Source organism: Lampetra fluviatilis, chromosome 10 (assembly GCF_964198595.1).
Source record: "Lampetra fluviatilis chromosome 10, kcLamFluv1.1, whole genome shotgun sequence".
Taxonomy (NCBI): domain Eukaryota; kingdom Metazoa; phylum Chordata; class Hyperoartia; order Petromyzontiformes; family Petromyzontidae; genus Lampetra; species Lampetra fluviatilis.
Window position 1 is genome coordinate 11,380,726 of NC_136284.1, and position 15,679 is coordinate 11,396,404.

A 15,679-nucleotide genomic window follows, 5' to 3' on the forward strand; every position below is an offset into this window, starting at 1 on the left:
CTTCCTAAGCCCAGCCAAACTCCCTGCCATAGCACACGTGACCAACAGCTGGCGCTGAAGCGCCTCTGCCGATCAATCAACACAAGTCTGGTAAATCCTCACATTGAGTGGCTTGTTACCAAACAGCACATTATGTATATACACAAAAAACAAACATCCCCCGTTTCGTCTTATCAGACTGTTGGGGGCAAGTGCTGTTATAGCGACACCTATCAAAGTCGTAACGGCACACGAGGGGGTGGTGTGGCCAACACCATGCGCAGCCACTGTCACCCCAGTGGCGATGCTTACACATCGCAACAGGCATTCATTTGAGGCCGAGTCGACCTAGGGGAGGCCCAGCACCGGTTCAGATACAGCAATCGTCACGGATGAGAGGGGATCGAACGAAGATTCATAGCGCAGCACGCCAACGGCTACATATATATACACGCACACAAATGATAAACTATTTGGCTCATGGGTGACGAATTCGCTCAATGGTTTTGCCGACAGCCCTATGAACCCAGCCGAGTTCAATTCCAAGCTGCGACTAAACAAGTGGGAATCGTACGTGGGGGGGGGAGGAGGCAAATTATGTTACGTGGAAGACTTCATTCAGCAGTGGACTGACAAAGGACTGTAAATGATAATATTCTTAGGTTTTTTCGGTAAAGTCACGTAGGTAAAAAACATTAGAATTAATAAAAGTAAAATAAAATAAAAATCACGACGTTTCGGAGGCAACACAAGCTTCCGTCTTCAGGTGGAACCGTCACAGCCACGTCAGCTGTATCAAGTAATCAAGTAAATACAGCTGTCGTGGCTGTGACGGTTCCACCTGAAGACGGAAGCTTGTGTTGCCTCCGAAACGTCGTGATTTTTATTTTATTTTACTTTTATTAATTTTAATGTTTTACCTACGTGACTTTACCGAAAAAACCTAAGAATATGAATCCTTGCAGTCACGAAAGCTTCAAATCTAGAATAAATGATAATAATTTAATGGGCTGATAAGACTTATAAGACTCTGTTACTAAAGGCACATCCACTAAGAAAGGGGGGGGGGGGGGTGGCAGTTGCACAAATTAGGCGATGTCACAGTAAACAATTAAAAAATAATCCTCATCATACATGTGGGGAGTAATTTTTTAAGTAATCATCTAAAGCTTTAATCAAATATGACTAAATAAGATTTTTTTCAATGATTTGTCAGACGTGAAAATGGATGCGCACCATCAGTGGATGAAAAAGTGAAAATCAGTCGGAGTGTCTGGCACCGAATAATTATATTTGCATATCAAGGGAAACAAGTTATATCTATCCGAATTAAAGAGCAAATTGGTTGACATACTAAGCCAAAGTGAAAAAGCCACTTACTTCAAATAATGAACATCATCTTTATAGTGTTTAAAATACAGGCTGAAATTGCATAAATGCCCAAAGCTAACAATGCATAAAACTTGTTCTGTACTTGTTACACCATCTACTCATGAGTGAGCAGCTTGACTGTCAAGAAAGTTTAGTCTGGAGTGGATTCGTAGATACCGACGTGCTTTCACTATCATGTGGGTTACATGGAGAAGTTCAAGAGCCGAAGAATTCAAATAATAATAATGTTTAGAAGACAAACTCAAGATTAAAAGGCTGCTTAACCACCTGCGAGCTGGTAAAATACATTTCTCAGAGTATGACAAAGCTTGTGAAGGATTTTTACCTTTTAATATTCACACTGCTACTAATCCCCCCCCCCCTGCCACAATTGTTGAGAACAAAAAACTAATTGGGGAAAACGATTCCACTTTTGAATAATTTTCCAAATGAACTTATAATCCAAAACCCTTCAACATTACAGGACAAGAAAAGCGAGGCCTACACCGTCAGTTTAACGCGTAGGCTTTCGCGTAACAAAACATATACAAGCTCTACATCGGTAGGACCTCTTCGTTCATTAAAAACGAAGAACATCTCGTAAAAACAATTGAAGATATTAAGCTTAACCCGAATGATATTCTCAAAAGTTTCGATGCTACTTCTCTGTTCATAAGGGTTCCGGTCAATGAGTCAATTACTCTATACTCGAGTAGCGAACGCAAGTTTAGCCACAGATATCCCACGAATAGCTCAACACTTAAATTTCGATTTAAAGCTTTCGTGACTGTAGGGATTCCTATTATTGGTTCTTTCGGTAAAGTCACGTAGAAGGGAAATAATAAAAATAAAACAAAAAAATTATCACGACGTTTCGATTGCAACACAAGCAATCATCATCAGGTGTGATGATGATATAGCTCAACACTGTCTAAAGAACACCTATTTCTTGTGGAAAAGTGATTTCTATAAACAAAAGGAAGGAGCAGCAATGGTTTTTTTGGGTTAGATCTACTCTCCAACACACCGGTGTGCTGTACTTGGAACGAAGTGGCAATGTTCTGCTTACACGACAAACCCTACTATTTGGCCATCGGGTGGTGGCGGGTTTAACGGCACATTTATATTTACGTGATATAACCCAAACAAACCTGCATTATGGACTATTTATATCCATTACCTCCAGGAATGTCACACAAACTCTCTTAGCCAATCATTATCTACCCATTCATCATATTTCATGTCATCTAACTACACCGGAATAAAAAAACACCAATGGTGTAAATAAAAAAAACTGACAAAATTTACTGAAAAGCTATCTTCAGAAAGTTTACCTATTTTCATGGACTCTCAAAACCCAAATGGGCTCTCCGACTTCCCTTTTTTTTAATCTGTCATCTGACAACTTATAATCACGAGGCAAACAGCATCCTGGGGAAAAAAAGCGCCACGGCAATTTGTTTTTGAGTTCACGGGAAGATGACGTCTGTTTGACGTCAAGCGGCACACGCAAGGGGTTTTTTTTCGCGCGACTCTTATGGGCACGTCTGTACGCCTGGCTTACGGGGCTGGCCAGCCCTTGCACACCACTTCAGAGGGTCCCCACTTACTGTGCATAAGGGCCAGACAAGAACAACTCCTACAGCTCAGGTAAGAGCTTTTCGCGTTTCAAAAATCGGTATTACAATTCAGCTTATTTACGTGGTTATGTTTATTGTAAGGCGAGCGGCTCTCGTGTTGTGGTGGCGGTTAGCGCAGGTCAGTAAATCTGGTAGAGGGAGTTCAATTCCTGGCCACAGTTGAGTGATGAAACTCCTTCAACAACCTACACTGGCCAGCGTGGTGAGGAGTGGTCGAAAAAGGTCCATAACCGAAAGGCTAGGGGAGGCTTTCAACTAACAATGGATTGACAAAGGAAATGAAATTGTGAACTGCAGCATGAAAGACCCAACAACCAAAAAGTAAGGCCTACCTTATGTAGTTACAGAAAAGATGACTAAGCTATGATATGAAATGTAATTTAATATTTTAAAAGTAATGTCAAGTGTACCGTTATATATTTACAGCGATACCATATAAAATAGATTGTGTATGCAATGGAGAAAAAAACGTGAGAATTTTGCCCTATTTATAATTTGCGGAGCATAAACTCAGATTGATTTCGAGCTACAGTAAACCAATGGTTACACGTGTTGTTTACGTATTGAACGCTAATAAAAGTGGACATGTATTCAATTAATACAATAAAATTGTATATCTTCAAAAACGTGTTTGTGCTAGAAAATGAATTTCCCATCAGGATTAAAAGAGCAACAAAAAAACTTTGGCGCTATCTTCCCCAACAGCTCTAGCCACAATGCTGATTAACATCCGTGGATTGACTCACTCAGCGACAGATTTTTTTTACTGAAATTATAAAGTGCCGAATGCATTAATACACTTGTTCATATTCATGTGATATATCATGTGATATATCAATTAATCTTCTACTCTGACAGTCTTTACGAATGGCTCGGTAAGTGGGGTGTCACGGTGGTAATAAGTTATCTCCCTGGCCCGGTATGGAGGAGAGGTTGTGGGTTCGATCCCGATGATGCCTGCATATTTAGTAGAATTTGTATTTTCTCTTTCATGCCGTGGTGGTCGCGTGGATTTTTCTCAGGGTCCACCGGTTATTCCCTCCGCATTAAGATGCATGCATTTAGATTATTTGGTTATAATTATACATTTCCACGTGTGAAGATGATGATATAAGCCACTTCAATGAGCTATCATTACGTGTGGTCAGATCACCTCTGAAAAAGAGCTCATAGCTCAGTGGGGGGGGGGGGCTTTACCTGGTAAAAAAAAGTATCTAAAATGTTTTGACTATATATTGGCTTTCGATTTACAGCTTTCGTGACTGCAGGGATTAATATTCTTGGTTCTTTCGGTAAAGTCAAGTAGAAGGGAAATAATAAAATAATAAAAATAAAACATTTAATTCTCACGTTGTGGTTTTCACACCTGATGACGATTGCTTGTGTTGCAATCGAAACGTCGTGAGAAATTTATTGTTAATTTGTATTATTTTATTATTTGCCTTCTACGTGACTTTACCGAAAGAACCAAGAATATATATTGGGTTGTTTATGACTGCTAAGCTATAAACATATTACACTTAAAAATGTCAATGAAAAAAATTGTTATTTTGGTCGCAACGACTCGCTACGATTGTTGTATTATAATGCAAGTTACTTCCCAACACCGGTGTGCTCTACTAGTAACGAATTGGCATGTTCTGTTTACGTGACAAACCTTATTAGTTGGCTGTGTCGGGTGGTGGCTGGTTTAACGACACATTTATATTTTCGCGATCTAACCCAAAAAAAAAACCTATATTATGGATGATATTGGCCGCGAAAGCCTACGTGTTAAACTGTACCATCATTTCTTAACACATTTTCATCCCTACAGACTCTGAAGGGACGTACAACAACAAGACTGTCCGTATTTCCACCACATTTTCTGAACATGAATGCGAGCATCATGACAAACTTAACGGTGAGTTTTTGCTTTTTTATGCTAGTTACGACAGCATTGGAGTGTTTTTATAACCTCAATGAAAATACAAAAGCTTGTTTGTCATTTAAAATGCAGAATGTAATCCTTAATTGCTTTAGAATATCCAAGTATCTATGTTGTTATAAAATTAGTTCACATGCAATAATTATTTTGTAACTTCAATTTCCAAAAAGTACTTTGCTTACCATTTACAATATGTATGAGTAAGCAGTGATGTCAGCAAGCAAGACAATTCCAGAAAACACTTCAACTTATGGAAAAACCTAACGCCTACACACACAACTAATGATTTAAAATGTCAAATTGAACTGTTAAGAGTAATTTCGCTAAAAACCTACTTTATATTTTTAAAAATCGAAATCAGAATATTTACTTATACTGGAGAAATCCGATGAGCTATAAATGTGCAACCATGACTGTTAAATGACATTTTAAAAGTGTTCAATTACATTATTTTAACAAAATTTAGATGTTTGTTGACTTCAGCTTTTTTAATAACAAGTAACACGGACTTTTTAAAAACCTTTAAGTCAGCTGCTGTGGCCTTTAAGCCAAGTGGCTGGCCACAGTACTGAGCTGGCACCACGGAGTACAAGGTTCAGAATAAGAATATTTATTTATAGTGGAGGAATCCGATGAGCTATTAAGCTCTTTTTCAGATGTCCAGTATGGGCGAGTCAGAACGTTACAACAGACAATACAAAAACACGATAGGAGTGCCAAGTTAAAGGTAGACGAATCTCTTAAACAAACATATACTAATAAAAATTAACTATATCTTTTTAATATTACCAGGTAAAGCCAAACAAAGTATTAACTTATTTTTCAGAAGCGACCTGGCCACAAAGGAAAGTGGCTTATCATGTGGAAAATTGTAGCAACAAAATAATCGAAATAATCCAGGAAGCCACCTGTGATTAAACTGGTTTCGAGTGGCGAGTTTATGGTCTCAGCCCACTCAAGAATTATTCCACAAAGCAAACATCGCCAATAGTCGACCATCATTCGATTCAGGGCTTGGCATGGCCGATGCGGTCAACTGATGCTCAAATTATGCAAAGGTTCGACAGCCTGCGAGTGTGGCCACAAATTCCAAACCATCAACCACATTGTAAACACTCCGCCACCGCTGCTGTTGTATTCACTCCTTGAAAGGAGGAATGGATGAGATCCACTCTCCTTTTGAACAGACAATTAAATGGAAAACAAATAACAAATTACATCTTTCATCTGCTGTTATTAATCCATACGAAATAAGAAGTTTGTTACTGTATTTCAATTTGGCTAAATTCCAGCATGGGATTTTTAAAAAGTACTTGTTTGACCATTACTGACCATGGTTTGACTGTCACGCAACAAACGTTCCAATAATAGGTTTGTCGAACCTTTGCATCATGATGATGAAAGAAACGTTATACTCCGTGGCACGGAAGGTGGAAAAGTGCTGCCCCCCTTACTGTCTGGACCAGGACACCCGAAGGTGATCTCAGAGCCAGCTCTCCAATATCCGCTTCCATGGGCTGATCTCCAATACAAAGTGTAGCACCCGCTCTGCGAGTGATCCAACACGTGACAGGAATAGAACAAATTGGGAAACATTTTTTTGAAAAAGCAAACAAGAGTCACGAGAGCAAACAGCATCTGTAATAAAACACTTGGCAACGCGACAGTCAACAATGGGACTTTCTACGTCTAAACTATAAATTATACATCAGTTTAAAATCAATCTAAAATAGTATGCAGCGAACCGTGGTGACTGTCATCTCATCCTTATAAAAATTGTCCTTTACTTCATATTATTTCTGACGACGATGCACTTTTGTGCACTCCAACGTGTTGAAGGTTGGATATAGAATATCAACTTTGCCAAGATTTCTAAGCTTTTGAATGTGGTTGTGTGGATTGGAGACCATGGGACATCCAAGTTCATGAATTATCTCCTCCCAATGAAAATTCAAAAAGTTCTCAAATAAACTGTGTTTGATGTTAAAAGCTTGTCCACTACACGTGTTTAGGTTAGGACGACTGTTGAACGCGAGCATGAGCATGCCAAAGTACTTCACTGAATGACAGATTCTGTTTTCTATAGATCAATATTTATAGATCATACGACTAGCAGGACACCAAAGGGATGCTGCTCTTGCTCAAACTCATATTGCACAATCGCGAATGTGCCCACTAAAGCTATCGTTCGAATAGACTACAATGCAGTGCATTAGGAACTTTAATTTACAACAAATGTGTTTTTTTCACAGGAAAACAACCTGGATGACAACCACTCCACCAACATCAATCAAACTTATGCCAACATCTTTGCAGAGACGACTTCCAATACAACCGCTTATATTTCAACTTTCAACATGACCAACAACTCGCTGGACTTCAATACATCGGAAGTCACCTTAGATTTTTGCGTCACAGAAAAGCCGCCGTCGATAGTACCCATATTGGACTGCCTACTTTTCCTTCCAGTTTTAATTGGAAATGGGCTCGTTTTAATGCTCTTTGCTCGAAACATCAAGAGGGTGGTGTCAGTCGACATATACATCATCAATCTGGTGATCTCGGACATACTATTTGCTTTGACGCTGCCCATCTTTGCCGCGGAAAATATGACGACCGAATACATGGGTGTAATACCGTGCGTCTGCGTGAACGCAGTTTTCACCACGTGCCTCTACGTGCACAGCCTCTCGCTTTGCTGCTTGAGCGTCTATCAATACTTAACGGCAGCACACACCAACTTCATTCTGAAATACCACAAGATCATGTACACGACGACCATATGCCCCTTGATCTGGATTTTCGCTGCATTGCTCGCGGTGCCGGACATCATTCTCTTCAACAACCCCCAAATAGACTTATGCACGCGATTCACGTTGGATAAATACGTGCTTTCATCCACTACGGTGTTCGTACAGCTCATCATCGGTTTCCTGTGCCCGTTCGTCATCATACTTGCATCGTATTTGGGCATCGCGAGCTCCCTGGCGTACGCGAAAGCCGTACAGCGACGACGCGCATTCAAGTTCGCCATTATCGTCGTAATGTTCTTCAACTGCTGGTTCCCGTATAACATCTGCCTCCTGTGGAGGGCAAACTCCTGGGTCCAGGAACATTCCTCGTGCCAAATGGAGCAGATGAGAGAGAGATACGCCATCCCACTCACACGCAGCCTGGCCACCATCAATTGCTGCCTCATTCCTTACATCTATGTGCTCAGCAAAAGGAGGTTTCAAGCACAGATTAAAGCCATATGGAGCAAGGTCATCATCAACAAGGATTAAAGATCACATGGTTATTTTATATCTATGGTCAAGAGCAGCTAATGGACCCAAACCCTCAATGCCGATTTACACAAGTTACAATTTGTGTTTACATCCTGTCACTAGCTCTACTATTGTGCATCAAATATATATTGCACCTTGATGTGGTTGCAAAATGTGTGTACTCTTTCATTTTTATTTCAGAGAATACATTAACTGAACTACCAGTCACAATGCATAATACAGTAACACCTTGGATTGCGAGCATAATTGGTTCTGGAAACGTGTTTGTAATCCAAAGCACTCGTATATCAAAGCAGTCGTATATCAGTTGTGATCACGTGACGCTCGGCAGACAAAGCGTATACACGTACTACTCGTATTGCAAGACCTTGCTCGTTTATCAAATTTATATTTATTAAAAAATTTAGCTCGTCTTGCAAAACACTCGCAGACCAAGTTACTCGCAATCCAAGGTTTTACTGTACATTAAAACCATGGAGAAATAACAGTAATATACAACCTACCCAAAATAAGATCTACATACTGCTAGAAACATCGCAAACAGGCAATCAAAATGGTTCAAAACAAGTGCCGCTGTTGGTCGTGACTTCCAAATACTCATGTTGGTATTATAACTGTGTCATCTTTGAGCTGCTATTTTATTTTACCATAGTAGGAACACATGACTTGCAGGAAGTGATTCTGGAAATGTAAATCATGTTCAAAACAGGCTACAATTGATTTAATGTGTAAATACATGTTGATTTTATGTGTACAAACCAGAGCAGATAAAATTTGATTTTTTTGTACTTGTTTTTTTACTTTGAAGTTTATAATATAGTTCTGTATGTTCTATTGTTTTTTTTCTTAGAAATCTAATTTTTTTTAAAGAAATACATTTAAATATCTTTATTTAAATGCATATTAGATTTGTCGTAACATTGCAAGGTTTTAAGACGCAATAAGCCACACTGTATTAACAACAAGCTGAGTAGGCCATGAGTGCTGGTCAACAGCACTTTGGGTGACAAATGCTGTCAAGTATGCACCATGGGCAGTATCCACAAAAAGCAGAATGCTGACCGTATATATACCGACCATTTCATATACAGTACACAATTCCTATTTATTTTCATATTCTGTAGATGTTGCATTTCACATAAATCTTCCTCCCCAAAATAATAGTTTTCAAACACTATGGTAGACAACAATTGGACCTTGTTTTTTTACCAGTATCAAAATAAAACCTTCTATTATTTTTCATATTATGGTACCCTAGCTTAACAATACTTTTTTTCATAAAAAAGCTAGTACGGTCACCTTGCTATCATGCTATTTGTTATCTAGACATAAAATGGTTCAAGAAAAGCATTGTTTGATTTATGCTGCCCTGGGTGGCACTGATAAGACATGTTTGGGCAATGCCTTGAGAGGACCAGAAGGCCAGAATGGAAGTTGAATTTTAGGAAACCTGTTTACATTTTTTTTCACGTTATTTATTGGTTACGTACAATTTTAAGTTTACGTCAAATGTGTTTAGCTTATTTTACAAAAGCATCGCCGTTCAACACTTTATTGAGGACCATGGTTCAGCTTGGTTTTACACAAGTGTTACCAGAATTAAACAAATGCAAGAATCCACATCAGTTGCAGGCAATGTTTGCTGGTATACATGTGAAAATAACAATTTACTTAAGAGTACAACGGTGGTTATTCTTTGGTTCTTTCGGTTAAGTCACGTCTAAAGATAAAATAATAAATTAAATAATAGCATATTAAGGCACCGTCACAGAAACGACCCCTCTCTTTGTGCTGATATGTGTCCTCTCTCTGTGTGTCCTTGTGATGTCTGTGCTTGTATGTCTGTCTATAGTTTTCTAGTTAGATTTTTGTTGCTATTTCTTTTATGCCTGATGATTGCTTGTGTTGCAATCGAAACGTCGTAATATGCTATCATTTAATTTATTATTTTATCTTTAGACGTGACTTAACCGAAAGAACCAAAGAATAATTCCTGCAGTCACGAAAGCTCCAAAATGAAGATTGAACAACGGTGGTTATTGACCAATCATTTACAGCCCTTTGTTAATCTACTGCTGGATCATGGCCTGCCCGAACAACTCCCACGACCATGGAGCTCGTGGGAGTTGTTTGACACACCTAACTCAAGTGACTGCTGCGAGCTGGTGACTGCTGTTAACCATTGGCAGGAACTGAACTTAGGCCACCAAGTCCATTGCCAAGTACATGAACCACTGCACCACCGGAGCTCCCCATGCTTATATACCACTGACGGAATATATTGCATATGGATGCTATGCAGACCACAGCTTTGGTAAAAAAAAAAACCTTTTAAAAAGCAAAATGCCTTCATATTATTTTTAAAGAGTTTTTTTTATGTTTGATGTTTGGACACAGTCCCTAACAATAATTCCTCAGTTATAAACACTCATTTTCTGAAGATCAATTGATGTGATTTGATTGGTTAATTTGTACTTGTGTTTTACCTCCCTTTTCACAATGAACTGCACGGGTTTTCAATATTTTAAACGGTATTCAGAAAATAAAAAAATAAAAAAGCACTGGGTAATGCTGTACTGACAAAGGACAATGATGAATTTGTTACGAAGATAGTTGCATGTCATTTTACATTGTATGGACCCATCGTGAAATAAAGATACAATTCGATAAACACTATTGTCAACTGTATTTATTGCCAAAACTTATTCTATGGAGTAAAATGCGAACGAAAAAGAAGAGGATGTTACTTGCGTCCATGTGAAACAACGGTAAGTGAATGTTTTCTCCGCATGAATGTTGAAACATGAAAAAGTGTAAAAATAAGTAACAAAGCGGCACAAAACGTGAGGCAGGAAGACAAAGCAATTGTATAAACTCACTCTTTTTCCGCTTCCTCATTCTCAGATGGTGATGTCAGTTGGCTGCTTTCACCAACCTCTTCCTCGGTGATGATGTCAAAATTTAAATCATCAGGTGCAGGTCGTTCACCTGCAAGACAATGTGTTAAGACACCACATTTAGTTACGATGTGATGTAAATAAAGAATTGACATCACGTTAATACCCATTGCTATAGTTTTTTTTTATCATTCAAGCAATGATCAATGAGATCATGTCAGGGCACTGTGGTGCATGCCTATAAAACAGTTGGTGACCTGTGTGTGACATACCCACCTGCAAAACTAAAAGATGACCCTGCAGATGACGGTATAGCAACTAGAATTCTGACCTTCGTGCAGATTTGTGTACTATCTCCTCGTGTATGTGGCGTTTCACCGGATACTCCATCCTCGCGCCAATACCAAAAATTGTTTGAGAGAATTGGTCAAATATCCCAAACAGGACCATGCTGAAAAAAAGTCTAGATAAACAAAACAGCTTTCCTGAGTAAATCAAGGACTATAATGTTACTGCCAGTACTTTATTGACACAAAAACATCATGGCCAACCAAACAGTGCGAACAAGATTTGAGGTAAAAAAATATTTTAATGTTCTATACGTAATAAACAAGGTCTTACAAAACGATTTACTGCGCAATGTTAGGTTCCCTTCCTTATGTTTTCCTTGGCTAACGCACAAAATTCGATAGATGTTATCCATCGCTTCATGAGCAAGATACGGTAATGTCGGGAAACAGAAGTGACACCTCACCCTTTCTAGGCAGTTATGCATCAAACCAGATACGCGCGTGTGCGTCTTTGGGTACAAAATAAAATTCCTTCACGTTTTGCGTCAATGAGCTGAACAGGTCACAGGAGGTATGATTTTGGGGATGAATCACTTTATTAGATTTCCATGCGGATTTACGTAACAGCTCGACCCCGCTTGCGTAGGTTTATGAAATTTCGGAAGACATTTTGCCAATATAATGTGAGAGAGTTGACCTCATCTTTAATATTACTAAGGCAAGCCTTGAAACAATTCAGAACCTTATGATGGGGCAAGTTTCATGCGCACGGAATTATATGATAAAAACACAATGTGACAAGTTATTAAAAAACACCTAGACTTAAAAACTTAACAAATAAAATGACACCAAAACCACGTGGTCAACAAAGTGTCGCGTTCTACCGAATAAAAAAAAACCACAGAAATACCAGAGGACATAACTGCATTTCATATTCACATTTTAGGCACTTGTCATGTTTTTTATTCCAACAGGCATGCAGATCATGGCAGGTTTAGTCTTTGGCACTGCACCAGCTCGTTCATCGGTTAAAATCGCACGGCTGATGGAGGCCGCCGCAAAGGGAATTTCAGGGTGCGCGCCCGTACCGGCCGACGAGACCCGTGGGCTCACCCGTGGTTTCACCCGTGGGTTCACCCGTGGGTTCACCCGTGGGTTCTCCCGTGGGTTCTCCCGTGGGTTCTCCCGTGGGTTCACCCGTGGGTTCTCCCGTGGGTTCTCCCGTGGGTTCTCCCGTGGGTTCTCCCGTGGGTTCACCCGTTGGCTCACCCTTGGGCTCACCCGTGAGCTCACCACTGAGCTGACCGCACGGGGAATCACGGGGTGCGCGCCCGTACCGGCCAGCGAGATCAGTGGGTTCACCGGTGGGTTCACCACACGGGGAATCACGGGGTGTGCGCCCGTACCGGCCGGCGAGATCAGTGGGTTCACCGGTGGGTTCACTGGTGAGTTAACCGCACGGGGAATCACGGGGTGCGCGCCCGTACCGGCCGGCGAGACCAGTGGGTTGGACGCCGTCGAGGGCGACTCGGAGGGACTGGGCGTCCCCCCGACGGCCGACGGGCCGTGGCACGCGAAGCACGAGCGACACACGCGCTCCTTCTTCTCGCCCGTTCTCAGCGATGCCCAGTTGTTGCAGCAGTAGTAGCAGAAGGAGCGGCTGCACAGCCTGCATTGCGAGCGGGAAGAGTGGTAAAACAATGCATCGATTCGTCACTTAATATCCATTCTCAAGTTCACGATACAAGAATCAAATCACGTGCGCGAGAATTAATTGTTGAGGATTTAGACAAATTGCTGTACGTCTAATGTACATTTAGGCTGACGGAAGAAATGAGGTGGCGAGTACACGTTTATGCATCATTCTGAATAACATTTGGCTGCCAGAGCACAGTTATTATACGTCAAAGAAAGCCATAGCTTACAAACCATCGTAAAAATTTACATTAAGTGAAGAACACATGTCAACACTTGACGGCTGCGTGAACTGTGATGGCTGTTTCTCTGATGGTGGCACAGCAGGACACTCTAAAAAGGATCCACCAGGGGTGGCACAGTGGGACACTTTTATGGGACAGGACCAGGGGTGGCACAGAGGGACTTCTCTTTGGGGGACAGGACCAGGGGTAGCACAGAGGGACTTCTCTTTGGGGGACAGGACCAGGGGTGGCACAGAGGGACTTCTCTTTGGGGGACTGGACCAGGGGTGACACAGAGGGACTTCTCTTTGGGGGACAGGACCAGGGGTGGCACAGAGGGACTTCTCTTTGGGGGACAGGACCAGGGGTGGCACAGAGGGACTTCTTTGGGGGACAGGACCAGGGGTGGCACAGAGGGACTTTCTCTTTGGGGGACAGGACCAGGGGTGGCACAAAGGGACTTCTCTTAGGGGACCGACCGGCAGTGGTGGCGGCGCAGCATCCAGGAGAACTCGTTCTTGCAGTCGAGGCAGTGCTGCGCTCCAACATCCTTCTCAAAGCGCTCCTCTGCACGCAGCCGCTGCTCAAACTCCAACATGTCGCTCTTCTGCCACAGCACGTCCTTGTCTCTGCGTTTGTAACGACCAACAGTGCAAAGTATTTTGACAGAGCCCGCTTGCTTCGGGAAATTGTATTTCACTCAATATGCATGCGAATTATTTTATATTTGGCCCGTAACGTGGGGGTTCCGATTTACTTCTTGGGTTTTTTTTCATTTGACTTTGGTGACCTGGATAACTTGGTCAACTGAAGCACTGCATTTCAATCAATCTTTCAGAAGTGACTAAATAAATGATTACACAAATTCCAACAATCTCACCCCCATGATTTATTTTACATCGATTGCTTACTAAAAATTAACCGACTATGATGGGTTTTAAACCATCCTTTGATAAGAATTTACATATGGAAGGAAACTGGAGCACCTGGAGAAAACCCACGTGCGCGAGGGGGCAACACTCAATCCCACAAAGATGGAACAGGTGCAGTTCACAGTTTGCTACAACGCCTTCTTCTGGCAAGCTACTGTACAGCATCTGGACACCCCTGGCAAACGAGTCGCAGCACGCGTGGTCGATCCACCAACCCTCACCGTCCACTGTGCCGGATTACAGGCCTTGCTCCCACTACTGACCGGCTTGCCGAATCTCCGTTTCTAACAGATGAAAAAGCAAAATGCGAAGAGCCTCGGAGTTACGTTAAGGAGTGGTAAATGTGGGTTCCTGGCCAGAGAAATCACACCGAATGACAGCGGTTCATAACCGGTTTGTTGCAGCAAAGGCCCAGTTGTACGGCAGTATTTTCGGAATTATAGGAAAGGGATGAAAGCTAGGATAGAGTCTATGCAATATTCGGCTCCCTACTCCACTGCTTTACTATAGACAGACACTTATATAATGCCACTACCCAGTATTCATTCATACGATAGAGGTTGAGAAGCACCCGCTAAAGAGGACCAGGGTAGTATGTTGCCACCTGCAGGTAACACATGGAATTACCACGTAACAGGCTTTCGCGACCAACATCATCCATACGTTTGTTGGGTTCGATCGCGTAAATATATAAATGTGTCGTTATATAAATATATCTTTAAATGCATGCCTACAAAGGACAACATACTTCAATAGGGATTACCGTTGGCACGGCTATTTTAATACACACAATAGATAGGAAGGACAAGTTCAAAGGGCTCGCATAATGCACATGCATAATGTGCGTTGACTCGGTAATCCCCCAACCCCACCACGTGGCGTAAGAGCGCAGAAGTGTGGTGCCCACATCTACGACGCCTCTATAGAAGGATCGAAACAGGTGGACTTCTCCACAAATCTGGCTGTCGCCTGATGAAGCTAGTTGTAATTACTGGTGAATCGTCGTACTCAGATTGTAAATGTTGTGGTTTGGCTCTCCAACACACCGGTGTGCTGTACTAGTGACGAATTGGCCACGTTCTGTTTATGTGACAACCCTTACTAGTTGGCTGTGTTGGGTCTTGGGTGGTGGTGCGTTTTAATGACACATTTATATATTTACGCGATCTAACCCAAAAAAACCTCTATTATACATGGAATTATGTTTGAGTCAAAATGTCCTGTTGCTCGAATGAACACTAAACCATTAAAAACACACCAATTACAATTTAAGTAGGTTTTGGAGTATAAAATATTAATTTGAGTGACATTGATTTTATTGAATTTTGACTCCATTATTAAAATGTCACATTTGGAATTAAATTGGCTGGAAAAGGCTATAAAAGCAAATTTAAGTTTAGATTATGTTTAACTACAGATGTATGAGTATTTAATGGT

At 41.2% G+C, this 15,679-nt stretch overlaps 2 protein-coding genes across 2 annotated transcripts in view; one reads left to right on the plus strand and one right to left on the minus strand.

The window, feature by feature from the left end:
- Positions 1–15,679, minus strand: part of LOC144934582 (FYVE and coiled-coil domain-containing protein 1-like) — a 55,388-nt gene that overhangs the window by 24,283 nt on the left and 15,426 nt on the right. The window contains exons 12-14 of the mRNA XM_078860535.1: positions 13,790–13,939; positions 12,879–13,060; positions 11,084–11,192 (exon numbers count right to left, since the gene is read on the minus strand). Coding sequence (XP_078716661.1) covers positions 11,084–11,192; positions 12,879–13,060; positions 13,790–13,939 — 441 coding nt within the window. The remainder of the gene's footprint in view (positions 1–11,083; positions 11,193–12,878; positions 13,061–13,789; positions 13,940–15,679) is intronic.
- On the plus strand, positions 2,788–10,859 carry LOC144934584 (C-X-C chemokine receptor type 4-like). Its single transcript, XM_078860537.1, has 3 exons — positions 2,788–3,000; positions 4,807–4,893; positions 7,170–10,859. Exons 2-3 carry the CDS (start codon positions 4,864–4,866, stop codon positions 8,199–8,201), a joined length of 1,062 nt encoding a protein of 353 aa, XP_078716663.1. The 5' UTR covers positions 2,788–3,000; positions 4,807–4,863; the 3' UTR covers positions 8,202–10,859.

Bases quoted from the DNA above. Each gene is read 5' to 3' on its own strand.
- LOC144934584 (XM_078860537.1), top strand. From the start codon at position 4,864: ATGAATGCGAGCATCATGACAAACTTAACG. The intron at 4,894-7,169 runs GTGAGTTTTTGC...TTTTTTTCACAG, and splicing joins GCATCATGACAAACTTAACG to GAAAACAACCTGGATGACAA.